At 41.7% G+C, this 10,517-nt stretch overlaps 1 protein-coding gene across 3 annotated transcripts in view; it reads right to left on the reverse strand.

The window, feature by feature from the left end:
• The window catches only part of COG3 (component of oligomeric golgi complex 3), a 30,878-nt gene extending 20,609 nt beyond the window's left edge, over nt 1–10,269 (reverse strand). The window contains exons 1-11 of one of the 3 annotated variants that reach the window (XM_071448547.1): nt 9,993–10,269; nt 7,993–8,139; nt 7,407–7,468; nt 5,579–5,744; nt 4,658–4,732; nt 4,444–4,536; nt 4,029–4,154; nt 1,746–1,826; nt 1,490–1,533; nt 1,157–1,283; nt 578–669 (exon numbers count right to left, since the gene is read on the reverse strand). In XM_071448547.1, coding sequence (XP_071304648.1) covers nt 578–669; nt 1,157–1,283; nt 1,490–1,533; nt 1,746–1,826; nt 4,029–4,154; nt 4,444–4,536; nt 4,658–4,732; nt 5,579–5,744; nt 7,407–7,468; nt 7,993–8,139; nt 9,993–10,160 — 1,181 coding nt within the window. In that variant the 5' untranslated portion in view covers nt 10,161–10,269. Of the gene's footprint in view, nt 1–577; nt 670–1,156; nt 1,284–1,489; nt 1,534–1,745; nt 1,827–4,028; nt 4,155–4,443; nt 4,537–4,657; nt 4,733–5,578; nt 5,745–7,406; nt 7,469–7,992; nt 8,140–9,548; nt 9,757–9,992 lie in introns of those variants that run through there. The other 2 variants (XM_071448548.1, XM_071448549.1) reach the window with 2 other exon arrangements.
• Between the last annotated feature and the right edge of the window lie 248 nt (nt 10,270–10,517).

Genomic DNA, 10,517 nt, shown 5'->3' on the forward strand with positions numbered 1-10,517 from the left:
AAAAAACTTAACAATACTTTTACATTGCAATTACTGTGTGAAGCAGCAACCTGCCCCTCTTTTAAGTTTAGGCACAGGAGATTGGGACACTGCTCTTGTCAGGCATCTACTACCCTGCCTTCTGTTCAGCCCAAATACAGGAAACACGCAAACATTCCTTGACAGTAAGGGCAGTTCATTAAATCCTTCCAGAAAAATAGCTGGAGTTCATCAGCCTAACTTCAGACTGAAGCAAATGAAAGCACTAGTGCAACAGGCTGTGCAAAAACAGCTGAGAGCTGTGGACTTCTACAGCTATTTTCAAAGAACCTGAATATCTTTAACTCTTTCAGACTATCTACAGAGCATTTGCAAAGATTACTTATGGAGAATGGGAACTATCAGCTTTGCTTGAAGAAAGAAGAAAACACAAGAACATCAAATTCTGACACTAGAAGTGATTGAGCTGTATTTTTTATCCTGCTAGTTCTTATCAAACCATTTGAACACAGCCCTGTTTGCCACAAAATATTGTCTGCTACATCACAACACACTAAATACAACATCCAGTAATACAAAACCAGCATCTACCACCTACTCCAGTTTTGGTGTTGGTTTTGTGAAGAACTCATTGTAAAGCTGGTGTTCATCCTGGCATACATGGACCATAAAGGCACAACCACTTCGTACCTGTATTCACAGAAATACAAATACTTGATTATTAAATTCTTTTCCTTGCATCAGTATCACAAGAGATATTAGAAGTATGATTATTATATATTGTGCTGTGATTATTACAGCTATGATTAAACTGAAGGTTTGTAAAATTCAAAAGCAACAAGATGAAGTCTAAGAGTATGGGCTGAAAAGATGTTACTAGCCAAATAAAAGGTCACTGTACAACTTCTGTTCCTTTTTTGTTTCTGAAATTGAAGTAACCACATTTTATGCTTCTTTTATATCCTCCCCCCTCTGTGAGGTTTGTAACAGGGTGGAGTCTTTACAGAAACAAAACATGTATGGCTTGAAAATATTAGTAGAATGTTAATGATTCAAACTCACAGACAACAGTAACAATTCTGCATGTAAATGACTGAATTAAGTAAGTTCATTTTTCCTGGGGGAGAGAGGATTAAAACATGACAAAACCTTCACAACACATGACTACTTTACCTACCAGAGCACAATGATCTCTGTTATTCTGACTGGTTAATTCTGTAACAGTGCTAGCGATACTTGGACCAAGCAACAGCTCCCGCTGGTCAAGGTAACATTGATGGATTTCATTGAGAACTTGCTGATACCTAGCCAAGAAATTAAAACAGTAACTGCATCCTGAAGATCATTTTCTGGCACACGTAAAACGCATTCTAATACCCTCTTTAGGTCTATGTAACTTCAATTTTTAAAACTTTCTTTTAAACAAATAATGTGTTTAACAGTACCTAAACAAAAGTAAATATTTTCAAAACTTAAAATTGTTGAAGATAAATTACGTAGACATACTCACTCTGGCATTTTTTCAGATCTTTGCTCTACTTGTTCAATAAGAGTCTACTCAAAAAAAAAAAACAGAGAAAGAAGTATTATCAGTAAATCACTTTTTTGTAGTAATTGGAAAACAGTTTGTGGTATTTTTGCACGGATACAATATGCAATCTTTGGACATTCACATTTGCACAATATGCAATCCCTGCATTCACACTAATAAATTCAAGCCTCATTTTCATAATTTCCTTTTTAAAAGTTAGTTACCAGCTACTTACTCTGACTTTGGGAGCAGCTGCTCTGAATTTCACATAAAACAGCGTGAAGGCATTGTCAGAATTTGGCACAGCTGAAGGATCCTGAAAGAAGAGATGAGTAATTGGTTAAAAAGCAAAATACTATATTTGGCTTCTAGTATATAATGGCTGAGATAATTAGGCTCTAAAACAGGGTATTGGCTGTTTATGCTTATGCTTCCAGTGAAACAGCTCTTTGCCACTTCCCACCAACAAAGGCATACTGGTTTCAGAATTTAAAGTCAGATGGAAGAACAAAACCCAACCCAAGCATTTCATCCAACAGCCTCCACAGGAAAATGAACATTTTCAGTAATTATGACATTCTCCATTAGAGACAAAAATTTTCTCTGGACCTGCCAGAGAAGTAGTGATTGTTGGTCCTTAATATGTAGTACTAAAATGGAACAAGTTTCCCTTTTATCTGCTGTTCCCAAGGCAGAGAAGCTAAGTTTCAGCTTGCATTCAAGTTACAACCAGAATGTCAAGTCTTGAGGCAGCTCCCCCTACAGCTCCTCAGCCCAGTGGGGCAGACAGCTTGAACTTAAGACAAATTCTAGCACTAACAAAGCAGAACAAAGACCCAGTTTAAACACCAAGCTTTCCTCTCCTTATCCCTACTGAAGTGAGAGAGAAGAGATGGTCTCCTTCAGAAACATGATGGGGACAAGAAAACATCCTCACCTCCTATTTTCATCCCTGTGAGCAACCTCATCATCCTTTTATAAAGTCACATCAAAACCTCCACTCACATGCGTGCATCACCAAAGAACATCCAGATCTCACTCCCCTTTCCAGTCCTGACAGTCTTGTTCTTTTACAATAGGAAAACTCAACACTTGATCACAACTAAAAAACACTGGTCTAGTACTGCACTTCTAGCAGAAGTAGCCATTTAATGTTTCAAAGTATACAAAATATTCACAAAACCCCCATGTACATGGAAAGGAAAAGGTCATCTGACTCTTAAAAGACATATCTTTCCTGACTTAAAAGTCCTAAGCAGCAATTCAAATCCAAAAAATAGGTTACACACTTCTTTCTGTAGACATGCTGATTATCAAAGATGTTCAATTTTGTTTAAATTCAGCTCAGTCAGGGCAATCCACTGGCATCAAACCAAGCTATGATACCTTTTTTTAATAAAACCTAGCTTTGTACCAAACAAAAAATGTTCAATGACACTTAACCAAGATCTTCACTCCATGAGTACTCTTCCACAAGTTTCCATGAACACTGCCTAAAATTCCCTTCTTTTTGGTGTGCCAGTTCTCAATTCTAGTATCTTTCAGTTTCACTGATTATCCCTAAGGACACCAAGTTTGCCTGTAATAGAACTGAGCACAAGGTACACAATTATTTGGAGAAAGAATCAGTGCATAGGAAGAGACACTCCTCTCCCCCTTCTGCTCTGCCAGAACACTGCAGCATGAGACTATCAACATTTTAATGTGACCAAAAAAACCTCCCTGCTCACATTTATGCCTACATCTCCCTGGAGTGAGGGGGAGTAAACACCTGGACAGGGTGTCTCTTCCCTGGGACACTCTAGCATCACTGTCAACACTTTAAACCGAAACAAAAAATGCTGGAAAACTAACAGGAACCTGGCACAGTTGTTATCTGCAGCCACACAAAACACTGCAGAAGAAATAAACATTTACATGACCAAGAGCACCCAAGAATACTTACTGGAATGTAATACCGAAATGATCATGGTATGAACTCAGAGCTGTGCTTTACAATTACCATCCAGTAACACCCAGCTCCTGTACACTTTTTTCAAGTATTCCCTTTAATCTCTCTCTGTCTCCAAAGCAATCCATCTCCAAAACAAAACACCACAGTACTTCTATTTCTCTTGTGTACCTTCCCCATTTGGCAACACACCAGCAGACAGTTCAGAGCTCCAGTGCACACTCTGGTTCAGGAAAGCAACTGTCTGGCCATCTGGTGTCTCTAACACAGTCCTTCATCCATCCCTGGCCTTCACTAGCTTACTGCTCACCTACTTCAATTCACTGACTTCATCTTCTTCAATTTCCATCATTTTTTAATTATTCCTACTTTTAAATCTTTTGGATCACTAGATCTCCCTCATTCTTGGCTGAGTATTGGACAACCTACACAAACACCATAGTGTTTGCCCCGACCTATTTTCACAAAAATCTGCTGACACATCCCACCTTCAAAAAAAGAGAACTCTTTGATGTTATAATAGACATTTCAGTACAGCTCCACTTCCCACTTGCTGGTTCACCTTACCCTTTTCATTAACTGGGTTGTGAGGTTCTGTAGTGTATTCACAGTGTATGTCTTGATAAGGTGCATAGCTTTAGAAAGGCATTGTTTAAACTTTGTCAAATATACAGGATAGTCTTTAAAATTTGGCTGAAAGAAAGAAAAAAAACATCCATTTTAAATAGAAATAGTAAGAGTCAAAAATTTATCAAAACTTAAAATACATAACTAGCCAGCTTGTACAAACTAAAAGCATTATTTTACAAAACTTAAGAAGAATAATAAGTATATTCAATAAAAATTTCCTACATTTATAAAGCACCATCCTTAACTTCTTTCCTATTTGGCATAGAAAACTTCTTATAGGAAAAAAAAAACCATTACAAAAGTATGAACACATAGTTGTGACATGTTTAACCAAAAATACAGAATGACTTACATGTGATGAAATATATGCAATACAATCATCAAGCTTAGCCAGCATGGGAATGAATCCTTCACTGTTCACGGACAGCGTAGGGGAATTCAATTTCTTTGGAAAACAAGACAAAGCATCATTGTAAGGAACCTAAGCACATTACTGTTGGTGACTAAGTTCAACAGACTGGTATACTTTCATTTTCTAAGACTATTAACAATGAAATAATACTTACAGTGTTGATATTTTCCAGCTCATTAAAGTAAGAAAGTTTCTGCTGGATATTTTCAGCCAGGTCAACAAGTTCTGACTATTAAAGAAACAATAAATAAAAGAAAATTATCAACCTAGCAAGATGGCTTAAATATATATATATATATATATATATATATATACACATACATATATATATATATATATAAACACACGTGTATATAATATGTAATGTATAAAATTATTAAGCCTCCCTTTCAGCTTTCAGCACACACCATTGCTCAATAGCTCCAAGCAACTTGCAACTAATTAAGTACAACAAAAGATGCAAAATACACCAGTGCTCTCTTGCTCTTTTGCCAGAGACTGACACATTATTTTCAGTAGTGTATTTAAAATAATATACACTACAGGTTTGTCAGTATCCCACAGAAAATGCTGCATACAAACAGCAGTGCTGCCATCAGTATTACGGAGAATTGTAAAAATCCTGTATCTCAGGACTGGAGTCTTAAAACATCTCTTATCCAGTCTGACTATGAAAAAAACCATTCGTTGTATCACTGTTGCAGCAGTTCATCAGGAAAAGAAAGTATCTGGGAAATAAGTTCCCAACTTTAAGGATCTTGCAGAAAGCAGCTCAAAATATTTCTGCAAATGATATGAATTATTAATTCCAATACAGTTTGCATTAGTCAGGCATCAGTTACAAAAACTGCCCTCAGCTAACTTTCTTCATTAAAACATATATTGACACATACTGAATATTTGACTGCAGAGCCTGACACCCCAGTTTCAGGTGAAACACTCCCAAAAAATTAGGTCGGTCCAAAGCAAATGGATGCATTGTTACCACAGCTCACATGTTTTCCCAGCCCAAGAAAATGAAACTGTCATTTAAGATGTCTTAGCAGCTCCTAGTAATCCTTCCATCAAAGATTACCTGCTCTTTCAAAAGCTGTTCACAGGCCTCATGCAGTGTTCCTGTCTTTGTGGACACAAAAAGATACTGTTTTTGCAGTGACTCCAAGTGCTGAAGGGCACTATTCACATCATCCAAGATAGCATCACACTGCTCCTGAAAGCCAGACAAGTAATCCCTCATCTGTCTAGAAAAAAGAGAATCAACAGATAACAGAAGTAAAATTTCCCTTTCTGTATTTGCAAATCCAGCTGCCTGCAGGGACATTGCCACCACTCTTCTCCTTCCAGGAATAGGAGATCACTTGCATCAAGCAAGAGTGCACAAAAAGCAGATGTTTCATTATCTCAGAAATAACAGAGCTGAAGGATCTGGAATAGCTACTCCATCTCCCTGACATTCCTTACAGCAAGCCTACCTAGAAAGCAGCAGCTTGCACCACAGCTGGTCTGGAGCATGTGAATACTGTCTAAATGGGCAGCACAAACACACTGACTTCTGCAAGCAGCCAAATTCTACCTGCCTTGCTCCCAACAGGCATGTTAATTTGGGTCTCTTCTACTCATTTTCACTTTCCATTTAGAAATTACTTTTTCTCTCCTGAAGTAGCTGAAATTATCTAGAGGATTCAAAACTTACTGTGAGGATTGAAAGAGGCTTAGATGAAATAGATCGAGTGTCTAGTGTCACCAGATTTGTCCAAGGCTCAATGCAGACAAAACCTCTAAATGATACTAGATGTTATGTCAAGCATTCAGCTTATCTAAAGCATATTAAAAATTAATTACTGTTGGATGTCAGCTAAAACTTCAGAGTTCTACTTTACCATGTACAAAGCTGCAAGTAATGCAATTCCCTGTATCCATGTGCAACAGGCAAAGAAATTATTCATTTTCCTTCTGCACCTTTGGATTCCTGCAGAGAATAGCATACTGGCCATCCTACAAACCACTGTGCATCCATGGAACATTTGAGCACCTGCGTGCACCGTTACAAACATGCCAACTGACAAAGTGCAAGCCTGCTACTCCTTGTAGGTTCTTAATGAGCAGATCACAGGATCAGTATATGCCTCACCCTCTGCTTTTAAGAAAAGTCATGTCCTCAAATGTCAGAGCAAAAGAGAAAGAAATAGCCCAAAGAAAAGCAGAGGAAGAACTGAAGAGGGAGTACAGCAGCATCTCCTTGTGGCCAAGGGCAAGTCTAAACAGAAGCCAGTTTCTATAAAAGCCACGAGCAGATGTAGGTAAGCCATTTAGCTGTACTTCAGATTTCCAAGGAGTAACTGTTGAAGTCAGAGGGAAAGGGTTCTGCTGAGCCTGATGGAAAAGTCAGTTACACAGAAACAGATGAGAATGGCAAGACTCTAAACTGGAGTTGAGCAAAGTGTCAAGGAATGCAGGGAATGTAGATACAGAATGACAACCATAGTGACTGATGAGCCAAATGGTGACAACAGAAATTACCACCAGCCACATCTGCTTACACAGATATTTATTATTTTTTAGTCACAATCAGAGGATGACATTCCAATAGCAGCAGCAATTGAAAAATCATAGGAAAGCTCTTAGACTGCCTTTGTCTACAGCCCTGTCTGTAAGCCAAAACTAATTTCCACCTGCCTATACTGGGCAGTTCAGAAGGAAATCTGCATCCCCTTAACTGCTCTGCCACTTGGGCAGTGGCCTTTGGGAGTGAGGCACACAGCCTTGGAAAGCCTCAGCTGCTCCCACACATTCCCCCACTCCCCACCAGCTGAATGTGAGCATGTGGTAACATTAATGGACAAGATGAAGTCCTTCAAGGGTGGAACTGCTTCTAGTGAAAAGAACTGAGGAAGAGCACGTACCTATACTTGGCACCTTCATCTTGATCCATCTGTGTTTGCACCTGAGCAAACCAGGAGAAGAACTAGAAGAGATTTTATGGTGTGAACAATATAGATATCACATGCAATCAATTAAAAAAAATCAAATCTATGATCTATGAAATGAAGATGAGCTTTTGTTAAAAACAGAGCTGTTTCAGAATTCAGTTATTAATCTAGGAAACTAATTCCTCACTGTGGGTCCATTCCAACTGAAATACTCCATTCTATTCCTTCACTGAGTTAAAATGGTAAAGACTAGATTTCATCTGGCTTTATTTGCACAAGAACAAGGGTATCACATTAGATAGCGTAGGTTCTTCTACTTCAAGAGCAACACCACTTTACTGAAGGGGTGCCTTATTCTCACATTAGTTTCCACTCCAAATGCAAAAAGTACCTGCCACTTCAGAGCTAAGACTTCAGTGTTTTTTTCCCCCCAAGCTCCCCCTTATGCATCTTGAAAACAGCCCAAAAGGTTTAGCAAACCCACCAAAAGCTAGGTGAGACACACAGAAACTACCAGAATTCTCTGAAGATCACTGCATCTTGGAGGTCATTCACTTACCTGCTGTGCTGTTTCAATTCTTTCATCCTCCATCCCTAGTGCTGCAAATCCCTTCAGAAGGACATCCTCTGTGGATTCTGGCACGGCAGCTGTCAGCAGAACAGGCAGCGACTGGGACGTCAGGCTGCACAAGTCCTCGATGGGCAGCTGCTCACAAAACACCACAAACTTTGGTCAGATAACTCACTGAGAATCCCTTCATAGGTGCAGCTCAACTATAAAGCAATCCAAAGCAATAGGATAAGAAAATTACAGGCATCTACTTTTGAAGAAAAAAATGCAATGGACATTTTACCTATCAATATGATAATCACTGAAACATTAAGTTTAGAAAAAACCTCTGAGACCACTGAGTCCAACCATTACACCAACAACTACAACATCCACATATTTAGAAACACCACACAGGAACTGTCAGGTTTTTTTGCCAGACATTCAAGGAAAATTCAAGATCGCTGTCATAATTTATTCAGAAGACAAGGAACAGCTCTGCTGAACAGGAATTATTTTTTAGTCACAATTATTTTGTTTAAGCAAGAAAAACATGGAAAAAATTAACTCGAGATAAATTGTATTTAAGTATAACCAGAGACTACTAATTAGTCTATACGGAAAAAATTAATTCAAGAAGAAAAATACTGTTATATACACTTAACTAATATAATACCCTCTTCAATTACATGATGATGAATTGTATGTTTTCTGAGAACATCAGTAGGGTAAAACCAGAAAACACTGCTTAACTACGAATTGGTATCTCTCTAGAAAACAACTCGCTTAGTAAAATATTCCCTGCCTGGTAATATTAGCCCAACAGAAAAAGAGCCATCAATATTTCAACTATTTGAGAAAAAACCAGATTGCTATATATTGTCCAACTTCCACACACCTCTCCACCCAAAACAGGGCTGACCCCAGCAGGGCAGCCAGGGTTCCTCTGGTGTCTAATACAGAGGGAAAGGTGAATCCATCAGAGCCTGCTGTTTCAGGACAGCTGACACAACACTGTCCCAGGTCTCTGAAGAACTCAATGTCTTGGCTTTGCTGCTGTCCTCACTGGCAAATACAGTACCTGCCTTGTTGCAAAGCTGGTTTAGATCCTTAAAAACATCCTCTGGCAGCAGGATATCCTTCTACAATCATTTTGGATGCCTGCCAATATTTACTTTTTGCATTCTGCTGACACAAAAAAGCACAACCAGGAAGGATTAAATGAAGCAGGTGCATTTGAGGAAGGAATGGCTTTATACTCTCCCTTTTGCAGTTCTGAGCTTTCAGATACTTGCTGAGAGCAGGCTTTGTTGATTTTATGGCACTTATCTTACACTACAATCCTGTTTAAATACAAATCCTCTCCTGAAAAGTGCACTTAGGAATGCAAGCATTCTGTTCCATTCCCCTTTGCAGAAAAGGGAACGTTCATAAGTAATCACTTTATCAGAGTTTGGAATTTTACACCGTGGGAGGCCATGTATTCTATGGTGCTGACAAATTATTAACGTTTTTACCCCTATTCCTGGCTTTCCTCATCTCAATCGAGAGCCTGCAATTCGTACCAGGAAATAACGTTGGCGCCAGAAGCCATGCATTAGTAAGGATCAATTTAAGACCAAAAGAATGAACTTCACGACTGAAGTTCCCAACTTCAGCAGGTGAAATGCCGGTAGTCTGAGGGAAGCGGCGAGGGCGGGCAGAGAAAGCCCGTGGATTCTCGGGGAAAGCTCCCACCGCTACCTCACAAACCCCTGCCAGGCAGGGCGGCAGGAGGCTCCCAGAGAGGGAGCCCTCCCGAGGGACGGAGGGGGGAGCTTGGGGACGCGGCTGCGGGCGCGACCCAGAACGCGAAGCGCAGCTGAGCCCCCCGCAGCAGCGGCCGCGGCCCCGCAGGCCCAGCCGCTCTGGGCCGTCACCGCCGCCCGCCTGACGACGTGGCACCGCGGCCACTCCCGCCCTCGCTCCCGCCCTCCGCCCCTCCGGACCGGGCAGCGCCGCCGCCTCACCTCGGCAGGCACCGGCAGGTTCTCGGCCGCCGCCTTCAGCTCCAGCACCGAGTCGGTCTGGCGGTCGCTGAGCGGCGCGGTGGGCTGCGGGCGGCGGTCCCAGAGGCTGAGGCGGTCGCGCACGTCCCTGCCCGCGGGCGGCGGCTCCGCGGGCGGCGGCTCCAGCATGCTGCCGGCGGCGGGACGGGCGGCCGGGCCGGGACGGGCCGGGAGCGGCGCCCGGAGCGCGGCGGAACGCCGGGAGCGGGGCGGCGCTTCCGGGGGAGGCTCGGAGCGCGCCGCGCCGCGTCGCGTGGCAGAGACGTCATGGGCACGGGGCAGAGAAGTGCGTCACGAGGGGCGAGCGGGCGGGATGGCGCCCCCTGGCGGCCGGGAGGATCCACAGCATCACAGAGTGGCCTGGAAAGGACCTCGGGTCGTCCGGGCCAACCTGTGACCAAAGCCCAGCATGTCACCTAGGCATGAGTACCACGTCCAGTCATTCCTTTAATACTGCCAGGGACGGTGACTCCACCCTTTCGGAGA

The sequence above is a fragment of the Agelaius tricolor genome, unplaced genomic scaffold (assembly GCF_023055355.1).
Source record: "Agelaius tricolor isolate 1412-34295 unplaced genomic scaffold, bAgeTri1.0.p SCAF_26, whole genome shotgun sequence".
Taxonomy (NCBI): Eukaryota; Metazoa; Chordata; class Aves; order Passeriformes; family Icteridae; genus Agelaius; species Agelaius tricolor.